The following is a 12,386-nucleotide window of genomic DNA, read 5'->3' as shown; positions in this document are numbered from 1 at the left end:
TTAGAAATATTTGAATTATTTTTTTGGTCTCAAGAAATGTATTCACTGCTTTGCGGATCAATCAGATATTTATATTCCAAACAAACAGTTTGGTTCATGTTTCTATTTATATTTACACCTAAAAATTCCATTTAACAATAATTTTGTGAAAGTTCTTATAATTTCTATTTTCTTTTCTCCATATTTTTTAAAACATTATAGTTGAATAATTTTATTTTTATTTTATTTTTTCCTTGATCAATATAGCTTTAATAATAATGGAATAATAATCATTCGCGGCATTCATCCCATAGACAAAATCCCAATGATTAGCATTTTCGAATTGGAAATTGCCGGAGAGTTTTCTGATTAAGGGAACTAGCCTATTTACGTCTGTAGGATCTGCTAACCAATCCTTTTGCCCCCAGAATAACATCGTGGGAATTGTCATTTGAGATATATCGTATGCTGGAGGTGTAATCTAATTTTTTTAAAAAAAATTTTGATTACTATGAATCAAAGAGAAGAGGAGTTTAAGGTGACACAAGTGGTTGAGAGTCATATCCCCTTAACTATTTTTCTATTGTTAGTAGTAAGTAGGGCCACAAAACTTTCCTCCAGCATTTATTTATAACCTTCGACTTGTATATATGATTGGGATATTTAATCCCAGCAATAAAATATTCCTATAAAAAGGGTTTTTTAAGCGCATTTTCTAAATATTCTCATTCTATATTAATTTAGAGAAGGAACTAGAGGTCTGCATTGGTCAGGTTTCCTGCCCGCCCGCGGGCTAATAAAAAATTGTTCTTACGAACTTAAAAAATAAAAAGCCTTTTTCTGGTATAACTTTTTATAAAATAAATCAACTTTTTTCTTCAATTAAAAAACCTTTTTCTACAAATAAAAACAAACCTTTTTTCTATAAACAAATTAAAATCTCCTTTTATGGTAAATGAAATAAAACTTTTTTCTTAAAATATATAATTTTTTAGATATTGAAAATTAAAATTTCCTTTTTTGGGAAATAATGAAATTACTCAATTGTGTTATTTTATTTTAGTAATGATTGTTTATCTTTATATTGCCCTTTTTATTTTCATTTTTATTTTCTTATATAATATATAAATATTATTTTTTATAACATAATTTTAACAAAATAATATTTTTTAATTTAATTTTAAAATATGAATAAAGAATTGATTGCTAAGAAAATAAAAAATAATTTGTATAAGATAAAAAACAATGAAGATAATAATAATAAACTTAAATCGTCTATGTGGAAACAATTTAAAATTATTTTTGATGAAAATGACAAAAAGCTAGAATGGAATCGCTGCAATGATTGCGACTCCATCTTTAAATATAATAGCAAAAGTGGCACCTCCTTCTTCCTTCGGCATCAATGTTCATCTGCAAATTATGAAGATTTGATAGATAATAAAAAAATAACTGGATATTTTGAAAAAGACAATTCTCAATTAAACAAAACGATAAAATCTGGTCTAATAGCGAATTTTGTAGAATATTGCGCTAGAGACATTAGGTATTTTAATTTAATAAATTATTCTTTCATCTTTTTTAGGCCATTTCAAGCAGTTCAAGGACCTGGATTTATAAATATTTTACAAAGATTTGCCGACTTAGGGGCAACATATGGTAAATTGGATGTTAATAAGATCATCCCTTGTGCTACAACAGTTAGCCGCAACGTATTCAAATGCTACTTCTGAAAGAAAATTTAGCATTGCCGGAAGGTTTTTAGAACAAAGAAGAACATGTTTGAATCCCGAAAATGTGGAATTCATTATTATTTTTGCATTATAATTACTTATTTATATTTATTTTTATATTTTATATTTTATAAATAATTTTATTTGATAAAATAAAATTATCCATAATTTAAATTGAATATTTTTTAAGGCTTAATATAGTAATTTCCTAAATTATGAAACTTATAGAAGATGTAATGTTGAAACTATTTTTCATTTAGATGCTTAAAATAGCGGGCTTGGGTAAAAATTTTTTTTATAAATAATGGGCAGGCGGACAAGAAATTTTAGACTAATGGGCGGGCGGGTTTAAAATTTTTTTAAACATTGAGTCGGGGGGGGGGGCATATTATCCAAAAACCAGCCCAATGCAGACCTCTAGAAGGAACTGTATGTTGAAATTTTGTAATTTAATATGAACATTTTAAGTTTGATTTTATATTTTTTTTTACGTTTTAGTTTTATTTATGTTATTTTTTGAATGATTTTGATGATTATTTAATAAATTAAAACTGGCATCTTCGATTCGTGTTCATATTAAATTTCAACTTACAATAACTCTATATACGTCGTATAATATTTTTTTAATAGTTTACCTATCTAATACTCATTGGTGGCTCCCATAATCTCTTTATTTTAAATTTTCAAGGGGGGGGGGGATTTGATTTTACAACCTATAATATATGTAGCATTACTCTACTGAATTTCAGATAATTTAGCATTTAGCATATACGAGAATAACCAAAGACACCCCCGATATATATATTTAAAATCATTTTAGATAGAATTTTCATTTTCATTTTCAACTTAATAAAACTAGCGACTACACGATGGGCTGAAATTAAATAATAAAAAAAATTTTTTTTTTACCCATTATTAAGTGTGTACGAGTAAAAAAAATAAAGAAAAAGTATTCCCTAAAAATTTCCATCAATTTTTTTTAAGAGACTTGCAGAGGTGCCATTTGTAAGGCCCGGCCAGGCCCGGATTTTTTTTTCAAAAATTTTTTCCGGCCCGGCCCGACCCGGTTTATTTCCCGGGTAAATTTAAAAAATTAAAATACGGCCCGGCTAGGGGATCTTTATAAAACTGGCATTAAAAAGAAAGACACAATGTATAAATGAGGTTGTAAACCGTTCCGTACAATTTGAAGTTTTTGAAAGTTCCATAGTCGAACATGCGAAATTCGTCGTTCAAGACCCCTTGGGCATAGTGATCTATGTTTCTTACGGAGGTTCCCGCTGGGTAATGCTCGTAGTATACAGGTACTCGGCTCTAAAATTTAAATGATTAATAGAAAGTAGGTGTTGTTAAACCATCTAACTTTGACCAGCTTCTAAAAACCTCTTAGCCCAAGTTTATAATTCTAAAAAAAAAATAGTCTTTATCAGTAAATTAAGGCTAAACTTAGAACTGAAAGTCAATTCTTTGGGGGACTATTCATGAACTAACCATATTGGAGTTGGTCAAAGTTAGGTGATTTAACATCACTAAATAGATGTGAATAATACACTTAAGCTCTAAGCCTCTCCGTTTTTTTTAACAATTAATTTCGTTTTTTTAAAAAAAAAACTACTTAAAATCTGAATTCAATTTAATAATCACTTAACAAAAATATTAGGAACGGAATTTCTGATAAAAAAAAAGTTCGCCAAAGGTCGATATTTGGATGATTCAAAATCTAATAGCTTCCTAGACCACTCTCAGCATCTAACACCATAAACTTGCAATAGAGTCTATCTTTAATTCACCAGAAATACTTAAATTCCTAAACACCCTCCCCCCTCCCTAAACCTTTTAAATTATATTGGATGGAGGAAATTTATTTCTACTACTCTTTTGCTCGCCTAACGCACTGATGCTCTCGATAATATACTTTCTTTAAAACAGGGTTTCTTTCAATCTTTCAGTCTTTCTAGCTAATCCATTCGTCCATTCATGTCGTACATTCTTCCGTTAATGCTGTCTTTCTTTCTTTCTTTCTTTCTTTCTTTCTTTCTTTCTTTCTTTCTTTCTTTCTTTCTTTCTTTCTTTCTTTCTTTCTTTCTTTCTTTCCTACCTTAAGGTACTACCTATTTTGTATTTTGTTTATTTTTCATTTTGATAAGGACTACCAAATATATTTATAATAAATATTTGAAAAATCGTGATTTTTGGAAATCCTCTGTGGCCTAGTCGACAAGAACGTGGTTTACCAATCCGATGGTCATGGGTTCGAATCCCTGCAATGATCACGTTTTTTCCTTAATCTAACTTATTGGTTTCGTTCTTAGGGGGGGGGGGGGGGGTGATATATAGGAGGCCGGACTACCACGTGATTCCGTTATAATATATTAAATAATAAGGGTCTTATTTACATTTTAATAAATTTTGGTCGGTATTTAGCAAATTTGGATGGTATTTAGAAAATTCCTAAACGTCGACTTGGTAGTAAGCATCATTAACCTACATCTTTAACCTTTTTTTTTTAACAATCCTCCTATATGCTCATAATATTATATAATGCTTTACGAACATCGAAAAATCTGAAGACAATTATAAGCTAAATCCCAATAATTAGTGTGGGGATGTTGATATATAATTTACTCTAATACACAATTATAAAATTAAACTTCATTTAAATTTGCCGTCGGCGGACCTCCAACCAGGTAAAGCATATTAGAGCATATTTTGAGTAAAATTTTGCGGGGACAGATAGAGATGGCCATCCATTCTATTACAGAGGGACTAGGCAAAAATTCTTTCTTACCTTGAATAATATATATATATATATATATATATATAAATCTAAAAAAGATTAGGAAATTTAACTAATAAAATAGTCGATCTTAACATAAATTCGACAAGAAATAAATGCATTTTATAAATAGTTTCAAACGAATGAATCATGGAACACAAAATTTACCTAACATGTTTGTTATAAGATCTAAGGTCGATGAGAGAGGAGCGAATAATCTGATGGGGGATTCAATATTTTTTAAGTAGGCTATGGGAGCCAGCGCGAAAAACATCTTGATTTTATTATTCATCTTAGGGTTCTGGGAGAAATGGACGAATCCCACCATGCTCCCCTGGGAATGGCCTACGTAATATACGTATTCTCTGTTAGCCCTTTTGAGGATGAAATTGATGAAAGCAGGAATATCGTATTTGGCTATCTCGTCGATACTTAAAAAAAATATTATTAATATATATACAGTATAGTATATGTAACTGTATATGTAACGTGGCCTGGGGTATTTTAGAAATTTCAAGGTTTATTATCGTAATCTCTAAATATATAAATTAATTATATATCGCATATTTTTCTAACTTATAAACACTTATTTTGACGGTGTTTCCCTACTATATGTGTAGAGTTTATAATTGATATTTAAACAAATCTATAAATAAATTTCGATTTTAAAATCAAAAATTCAAAATTTCATGATTACTTGGGGATACAAATCGCGTAAAAATCGAGTCTTCAAAAAATTATTTTAGATGTTAAAGATTTGCAATGTATCCCGCCTTCCGATGTATAAAAATAAAGTTGGAAATAAATGGAACCTCCAATCCCAAAATTCGTCGACGTCGGTGGTGTAAATTCTGTGTTTCCTGGAGTATTTGTTACCTCTCGTATCGCCCAACCAGACGTCCAAATTAATATCGGCCAGTATATACGCTAAAAAAATTAAAGACATAGAAGAAGAGGAAGAAAATAACATTTATATATCACGATTCTTTAGTTTTTTAATAAACCTCTTATGAGGGTAGTCAATAGACTTTACGATTTTGCCTGCTGCTCTTCAATATGTGCTAAAAAAAATCTAAGGAGGGAAGGGGGTGGAGGTGTGGCGGCTCTGCTAATATTTACCAGGGGATCATAGACTATGCTTCTCGTACACTTATAAAATTTTAGCGTTTTTGATGTATATATTGGTTCTCAATCAACCTTGTTTAAAGCTGACATTAAACATTTTAAACTGATAACTAAGGCGCAAGCTTATTTGCGCTCGCTACAATTAGAAACGTCAATCTGGACTATATCATTCCAAATTTATTCCTTGCGATTCAACGCACCGTAAAAATCACACAATTTATACTCGGTGAGTGTGAGGGGGGGGGGGGTAGGAGTTGGAAAAAAAATATTTATCATTCATTCATTGATGAACAGTTTTAAAAAATTCAACCTAAACTCTGATTCTCCAGGTTCATCAAGAAATCGCAAGAGGAGCCCAGTAAACCGTGCTGTAAGTAAACTGAGGTCCTAACGTCTGACGTGTTGTTCCGTTTCTTTCCGAAGGGAATTCTATGCAATTGCAGGATAAAACCATCTTCCGTTATAACTTCGTATTTTTCGTAAGGGTAACCCTTGGATTTTATCAGCTCTTCCTATAATATAAATATATTATGTCGAATAATTTTCTCATACACACAAATAGATTAGGTAAGTATTGATATCATCGAAGACCCGATGTTTAGGTTAAATTTTTAGTAACCACTCCATTCATTTTCTAACCTCAACCCCATAACGAATATTTTTAGAAAACCGATTTTCCTAGCCCAATCTAGTGGATTTATATAAATAAAAATTGTGACTTCATTTTATTGCAAAAATTTAAAATAGGAATAATATACCCCCTCTCCCAACACCCAGATTTTTATAGCCCCCGTCTAATTAGGGTACGAATTTTATTTTTATTTCATTATGCCTCCCTCATGACCAGAATTTTTATTTTATAAAATTGTAACAAACTCTGCCCTTTCCGCGTCAGGGTATGTCAGGGTCCCAAGATTTCATTATTCCTCAAAATGTAACTAAAGTTATTTAGAAAAAAAATTTGTTTCACATAATTGCAAATAATTTATTTTTGTAAGGAGTATAAATTTGGTACAAAAGATGCATTACCGGCGTCATAGTTATTTCCGGATCTGTAGTAGGAACGTCTCTGAGGAATCTTTCTAGATAATCAAAACTATTGAGGTAAGGATCGATTTCCTGGTTTCCTACTACATAGATAGTCCCAGCATATTTCATCACGCCCAAGAATGAAATCAAGTACAGAATTAATACAAACATAAGTTTGGATTTTATTTTTCTTCTTTTATTTAATAAATTTAAAAAAAAAGGTTTTTTTTTCTCTAATCCTTTTTTTCTCCTATAATATATAAAAAAAAACTATTTGTTTAACCAGAATTTTTTGATCTTTATCTCAATTTCATACATCCTCTTTTAATAAAACAAAAACCAAAAACAACGTTAAAATTAAAATATTACTATAAAAAAATAATATATATATTTTTATGCAAAAAATAAATAAGGTATTCATAATAGCCCATCCCATTCTCGTGTGTTTTTAAAAATATATATATATAAACTTTTGAAAAAAATGAGTGTGGTAGGGAAAAAAAACGTATAAAATTAGATGAGAAGATTTAGGAATAAATACCTAGAGGAATAAAAATAATGCCTCGATTTGAATCGCATTGTAACGAATAATTGAATCGATATGGAAATCGTTTGTATAAATATATTCGGAATTAGCCGCATTACAAATTGGTTAATTATTACATTAATATAAATATTCAAAATTTATTATTTAAAATGATATAAATGATATGCTAGTGATATGTATCGTGCCTAATTTCTAAAATCCGGCCCTAACCCGAAATTTTTTTTTAAGAAAATTTACCGGCCCGACTCGAACAAGAAATTATTTTTTAAGAAAATTTACCGGCCAACTTATTTAAATATAGAAAAATTAAATTTTTATAATTTACTCAAAATAAAAGACATCGTGTTATTTGGCGTTCTAGTTCTATAAATAAAAATCAAATATTTTTATTTTACCTAAAAAATTCGATATAAAATTGATAAATTTGAATATATTTTTAAAAAAAATCCAAGGCCCGACTCGACCCGGCCCGGCCCGGCCCGACCCGAACTTTAGCAGATCTCTACGATATACCCCTTTAACAAATCTCTCATCTCGACATTGTACGCAGCACATGATATACACAATTGTTGTTATGAATTTGCGTGCTCCCTGCATGAGAATTCAACTTTCCGAAATTGGCCTCGTTTTGTAAACATGTTTATTTTTAAAAAATATCTTCAAATCATTTGCGTCTTTGCATATGGGGGAGGATTTGCATATTAACATTTGTTTATTATCATTTATATAAAAAAAATTTTTTTGCCAATTTTAGGGGTTTTGTTATATTATGAAAAATAGAATGAATATCACAGTTTTGTTAGGGAAACTAAGAGATAAAAAAAAAATATATAATCAGGTTAAAATTAATTTTACAGAGACTTTAAAATAAAAAAAAATATGTATATATATTTTATAAATTAATCTAATCTGTCAGTTTTTTTATTTTTATTTTTGGGACAAAATAACAATTTAACGTAAGGATCAATGTTGTTAAACGGGCTTTTTTCGCCAGGAAAATATTGCCTAAACGTCGAGATTTAGCCAATAGATGTTCAATCCTATGTGCCATCGATGAGAAGAATCTTTAGACCTGCGTAATATTGTTCTGGATATAATACTGTGTTAGCCCTTTTTTAAAAATCGCTTCAAAACGAGCCGTTTAACGACACCAATAAGGATAGAACGAATTTATTGTACCGCGAGATAAATATCTTTTTTTGTTCCTTCCCCACATATTTCCACAACTACGAAAAGATTCGCAATTTTTATTTTCGATGTTAGGGTCTTTTGATTTTATTTTTTTTTAAATCCACCAATATTTTTTAATGCTCGGTCCAACTTGACCCCGATTTTTTTTTTAAAGTCACATCATTATACCCCGGATATCGGTATGAACATCGGTGCTAATGTTGTTGTTAAAAAGTCCGATACCGGTTCGATTTTTTAAAAACCGCCAGATAAAGATTTTAGCAAAAATGTGCAAACCTCAAAATTTGGCAAAACAGATGTCCAAACCCTTCTGCCATCTACGAGTAACATCCTTTAGGCTTACATAATATCGAGTCAATTATTAGGGACCCTTGGTTCTCTGCTCTGCTCTGAATATAAAAAATAATATTAATTTATATTTAGTTTTGGGATAAAAAAATTTTAAAATATAATTAGCAAATTTTTTTCTAATTATTTATATCGTGATTATTAGTCGAATTTCGTATGAAGCTAATGTCTCTCTACTATAAAATTATTTATACGACGTTAGTGTCCTTAACGCTTCATTGCGCAGTTGAAACGAAAAATTCATACGAGTGACCCCAATTTAAAACCACTATATATTAAAAACAAATATTAATTTGTATCGTTTTCATATTTTAAAAATATATTAAATATACTTATAAATTAATGATAACAAGAGTTATTTTATCATTATATGACAGCTTCTGTCATGAGAGTCAAGTGACAAAATATTTTAAAATGTCACAATATAATATATTTATAAAATTGATGATGTAAGGAAATGTTTATTTAAAGGTCAAATATTAATATAATACAACTTTAAATTTTAAATGATAAATTTTTAAAAAAGTGTTTATTTATGCCTTAATATATCAATGCTATAACAGATGAAAAATAAATTTAAACGGATGAACAAGTGGGGTCTATATGACTCCAAGCTGCAAAAAACCTTTATGACTTTTGTATTATTGAAAAAATAAATCAAAATCAATTTTTCACATGTATACTTTATCTGAAAATGCTAAGCTAATAAAAGATTTCAAGGAAAAAAAAATCGAAAGAATAATTTTGAATATTAAAATTTTTAAAATGATTGAGGTTGTGCATAGTCTAACCTATGCAATGAAGGGTCAATATCAAATTATTAATTTTTTGTGTTTGAGACTATGTTCAAAACGCGAAGAAAGAAAAAATTATCAACTTTAGAAAAAAATTTTTTGTTCGGTAAGATTCTCAAGTGAAGATAACGATGCCAAAGGAATGGTTCCCAGTTATACCACGGGAAAAGAGGAAGAATTATTTTTATCAACAAAATATATCACATAATAAAATGACCAATCCATCTCGAAAAAATTATTTTAAAGCTGATTCAAAAAATGCAAGAATGAATAATTTAAAATTGAGAGAAAGCTTATGGATAATATAGAAATAATATTAAGAGCTAAAATAGTTAACAACTATAAATTTAAATAATAAATTTATAAAATTATAAATTAAACTATTAATGTTAAAAATATTTAAAATAAAATGTTATAAAATGACTTAAAATTTCAAAAAATAAAATGTAAAAAAATCATTAAAATATAGTAAAGTTGACTTAAAAAATATAAAAATGACAAGTTCAGTGGATGTCCATGTCAATTTTAATGCAATATCTTACGACAAACTAATATAGATACGGATATCAATCAAGACAATACCAAATGAATGTTGATAATACAACTATAACGATATCGAAAACAGCAACCCCGGAAAAATTAGGTATATCAAAGAGAGGAATGTTAATTTAAATATTCTCAAAAGCGAATAATAATATTAAATTTTATACTTCTAATCTTTCTTCTTAAATTATTTATTATTCATATTAAATTTTATAATAAATATTATTAACTTTACTCCAAAAATAGCCCGCTGTAAAACTATTTTCAAAAAAGTAGCTTTCTATTTAGCTACTTTTTTTAAAAAAAATAACGCCATCTACTTTTTGAATGTAGAATAGCTATTTTAATAGCTACTTTAAAAATAAAAATTGTATTTACATTTTTTTTTCATGTAAGGGTTAATAAATAAAATATTGCTGCTCCAAATATATTTACTTATAATCGTAAATAAAATCTTTATTAAGATTTTAAATTTAATAATACATAATAAAAAATATATATATATTATTTAAAATAATATATTACGTATTGACTTTTAAGAGAAGATTTTTCACAAAGTTTTCATTTAAAGAATATTTTTCTCCTCACCATTTTGTTAAACTTATGCAATGATTTTTCTCTGAAAATAGGGGGGGGGGGTTTAACTATTAGGTTGATTTCCACATAAAATATTATTGGAGGTCTCCACGTTCAGTAGTTATAAATATTTTAGTATTAGGTATATAATTGGATGATTTTAAAAATTTTGTAATTTAAACAACTTTTTATATCATTATTTTTATTATCCTCATCAAAAATATCATCAAATAAATCTAGACGCGAGATTCGCTCATTTGTTATGTGGTTTTGTTTAAAAGTTGAGATTGAAGAAAATAAAAATATAGCTCATGAATCTATGATATAGTTTATCTTTTACATGTTCCATATTTTAAACAAAGATCCAATTTTCCTATGATACCATCATTTTGATTTCAAAATAAAAATAATAGAATACAAGAAGTGAAAGGATTTAAATAAATTTACCTTTTTTTAAAAATTATATTCATTTTTATTAATATAATTTAATCATTAATATAATCATGCAACCTTAATTACAAATAAAATAATTATAATTAATTATATTATTCCTTTGTGGTTAAGAATATAAAATTTATGATGTAACATTATTTAAAGCATAAATAAATTAATATCCTTTAATATATTAATTAAACTAGTAGAAAGCCCGTCAAAAATGACGGGGAGTGGAGATTTTTATTCATTTTTTACGATAGATGTAATGCCAGGTTCAAGCTCACAATATTAGGAAGCATCCAAAATCTTAATTATAATGTTTATCAAGCCCAGCTCAACCCTTAATAATTTGTAAAAGATATTCCCAAGTCAGGTGCAAGTTAATATTAATTTTGAGGTTCCAAGTCCAGTCCTACCCATTATAATTTTGAAAATTTTTTCCCGTCTCGGAGATAGTTAAATTTTTAATATCATCACATGAACGGGAAATATCTGATTTACCAATTAGTCTAATATGGAAAAAAAACATGTAAATTTCGTATTAAGGGAAACTGGGAAGGCCTGGACAACCATTAGAGAATCATGACAAATAATATAAAAATAACCGATTCTTATACTTTTTTATAATATGATCAATTAAAATTATACCTAAAAAATATGTTGTTTTTTATATAAGTTTATTGTTGTTTTTCAGATAAATTTAATGTATGTCTTGTATTTCTGAAATTATTTGTCGAAGAATTTGATAAGGGATATATAGTTTTTTATGTTAAGTAAAAAAAAAAAATGCTGTATATTTAAATTACAAAAATGCCATTAAACACTAATGAAACTTATATGCAAATTATTTATATATTTTTTAAGATATTTTTTTATTGACATATAAATTTAGGATAATTTTTTTAAAAAATAATGAGGAATATTTATTATGTATTTGATAAAATTAAGAGCAAATCCTTGTTGACATTTTAATTTTTGATTGAAAAAGTGACAAAATAAATCTGGGCGGTCTTCTGGAGAGGAAATAATTAATATATCATTTTATATCATTTAGGGTTGTTGATGAAAGTAATGACGGATTACCAAAGCAGTGTACAAAACACAATACGTCCTGATAAAGATCATATGTCTATGAACAACGATATTTCTGTCAATGTCAGCATTGGTATCCCCCTCTAAAATAGAATCATGAACGACAATGTTAACTAAACCATAAAACGGTCGTAAGTATTGTTGTAAAGGCCACGACAGAACTACTGCATATTTTTCCATAAATAAAGTTGATGAAATTGGCTGTACTGTACATTCAA

The 12,386-nt window shown here is 28.0% G+C and overlaps 1 protein-coding gene across 1 annotated transcript; it reads right to left on the bottom strand.

Annotated features, from left to right (window-relative positions):
* Window positions 1-217: 217 nt before the first annotated feature.
* Window positions 218-6,827, bottom strand: LOC135925994 (lysosomal acid lipase/cholesteryl ester hydrolase-like). The gene is made up of 7 exons (XM_065461624.1): window positions 6,643-6,827; window positions 5,924-6,125; window positions 5,301-5,415; window positions 4,657-4,919; window positions 4,364-4,500; window positions 2,886-3,026; window positions 218-460 (listed from the first exon to the last, which is right to left on the bottom strand). The coding sequence occupies exons 1-7, from the start codon at window positions 6,811-6,813 to the stop codon at window positions 218-220; spliced, it is 1,272 nt and encodes a 423-aa protein (XP_065317696.1). The 5' UTR covers window positions 6,814-6,827.
* Window positions 6,828-12,386: the final 5,559 nt, after the last annotated feature.

This window comes from Gordionus sp. m RMFG-2023, chromosome 3 (genome assembly GCF_954871325.1).
Source record: "Gordionus sp. m RMFG-2023 chromosome 3, tfGorSpeb1-WG-v2, whole genome shotgun sequence".
Taxonomy (NCBI): domain Eukaryota; kingdom Metazoa; phylum Nematomorpha; class Gordioida; order Chordodea; family Parachordodidae; genus Gordionus; species Gordionus sp. m RMFG-2023.
Note: the sequence above shows the minus strand (reverse complement) of the source record. Positions and strands in the feature narration are given on the sequence as shown.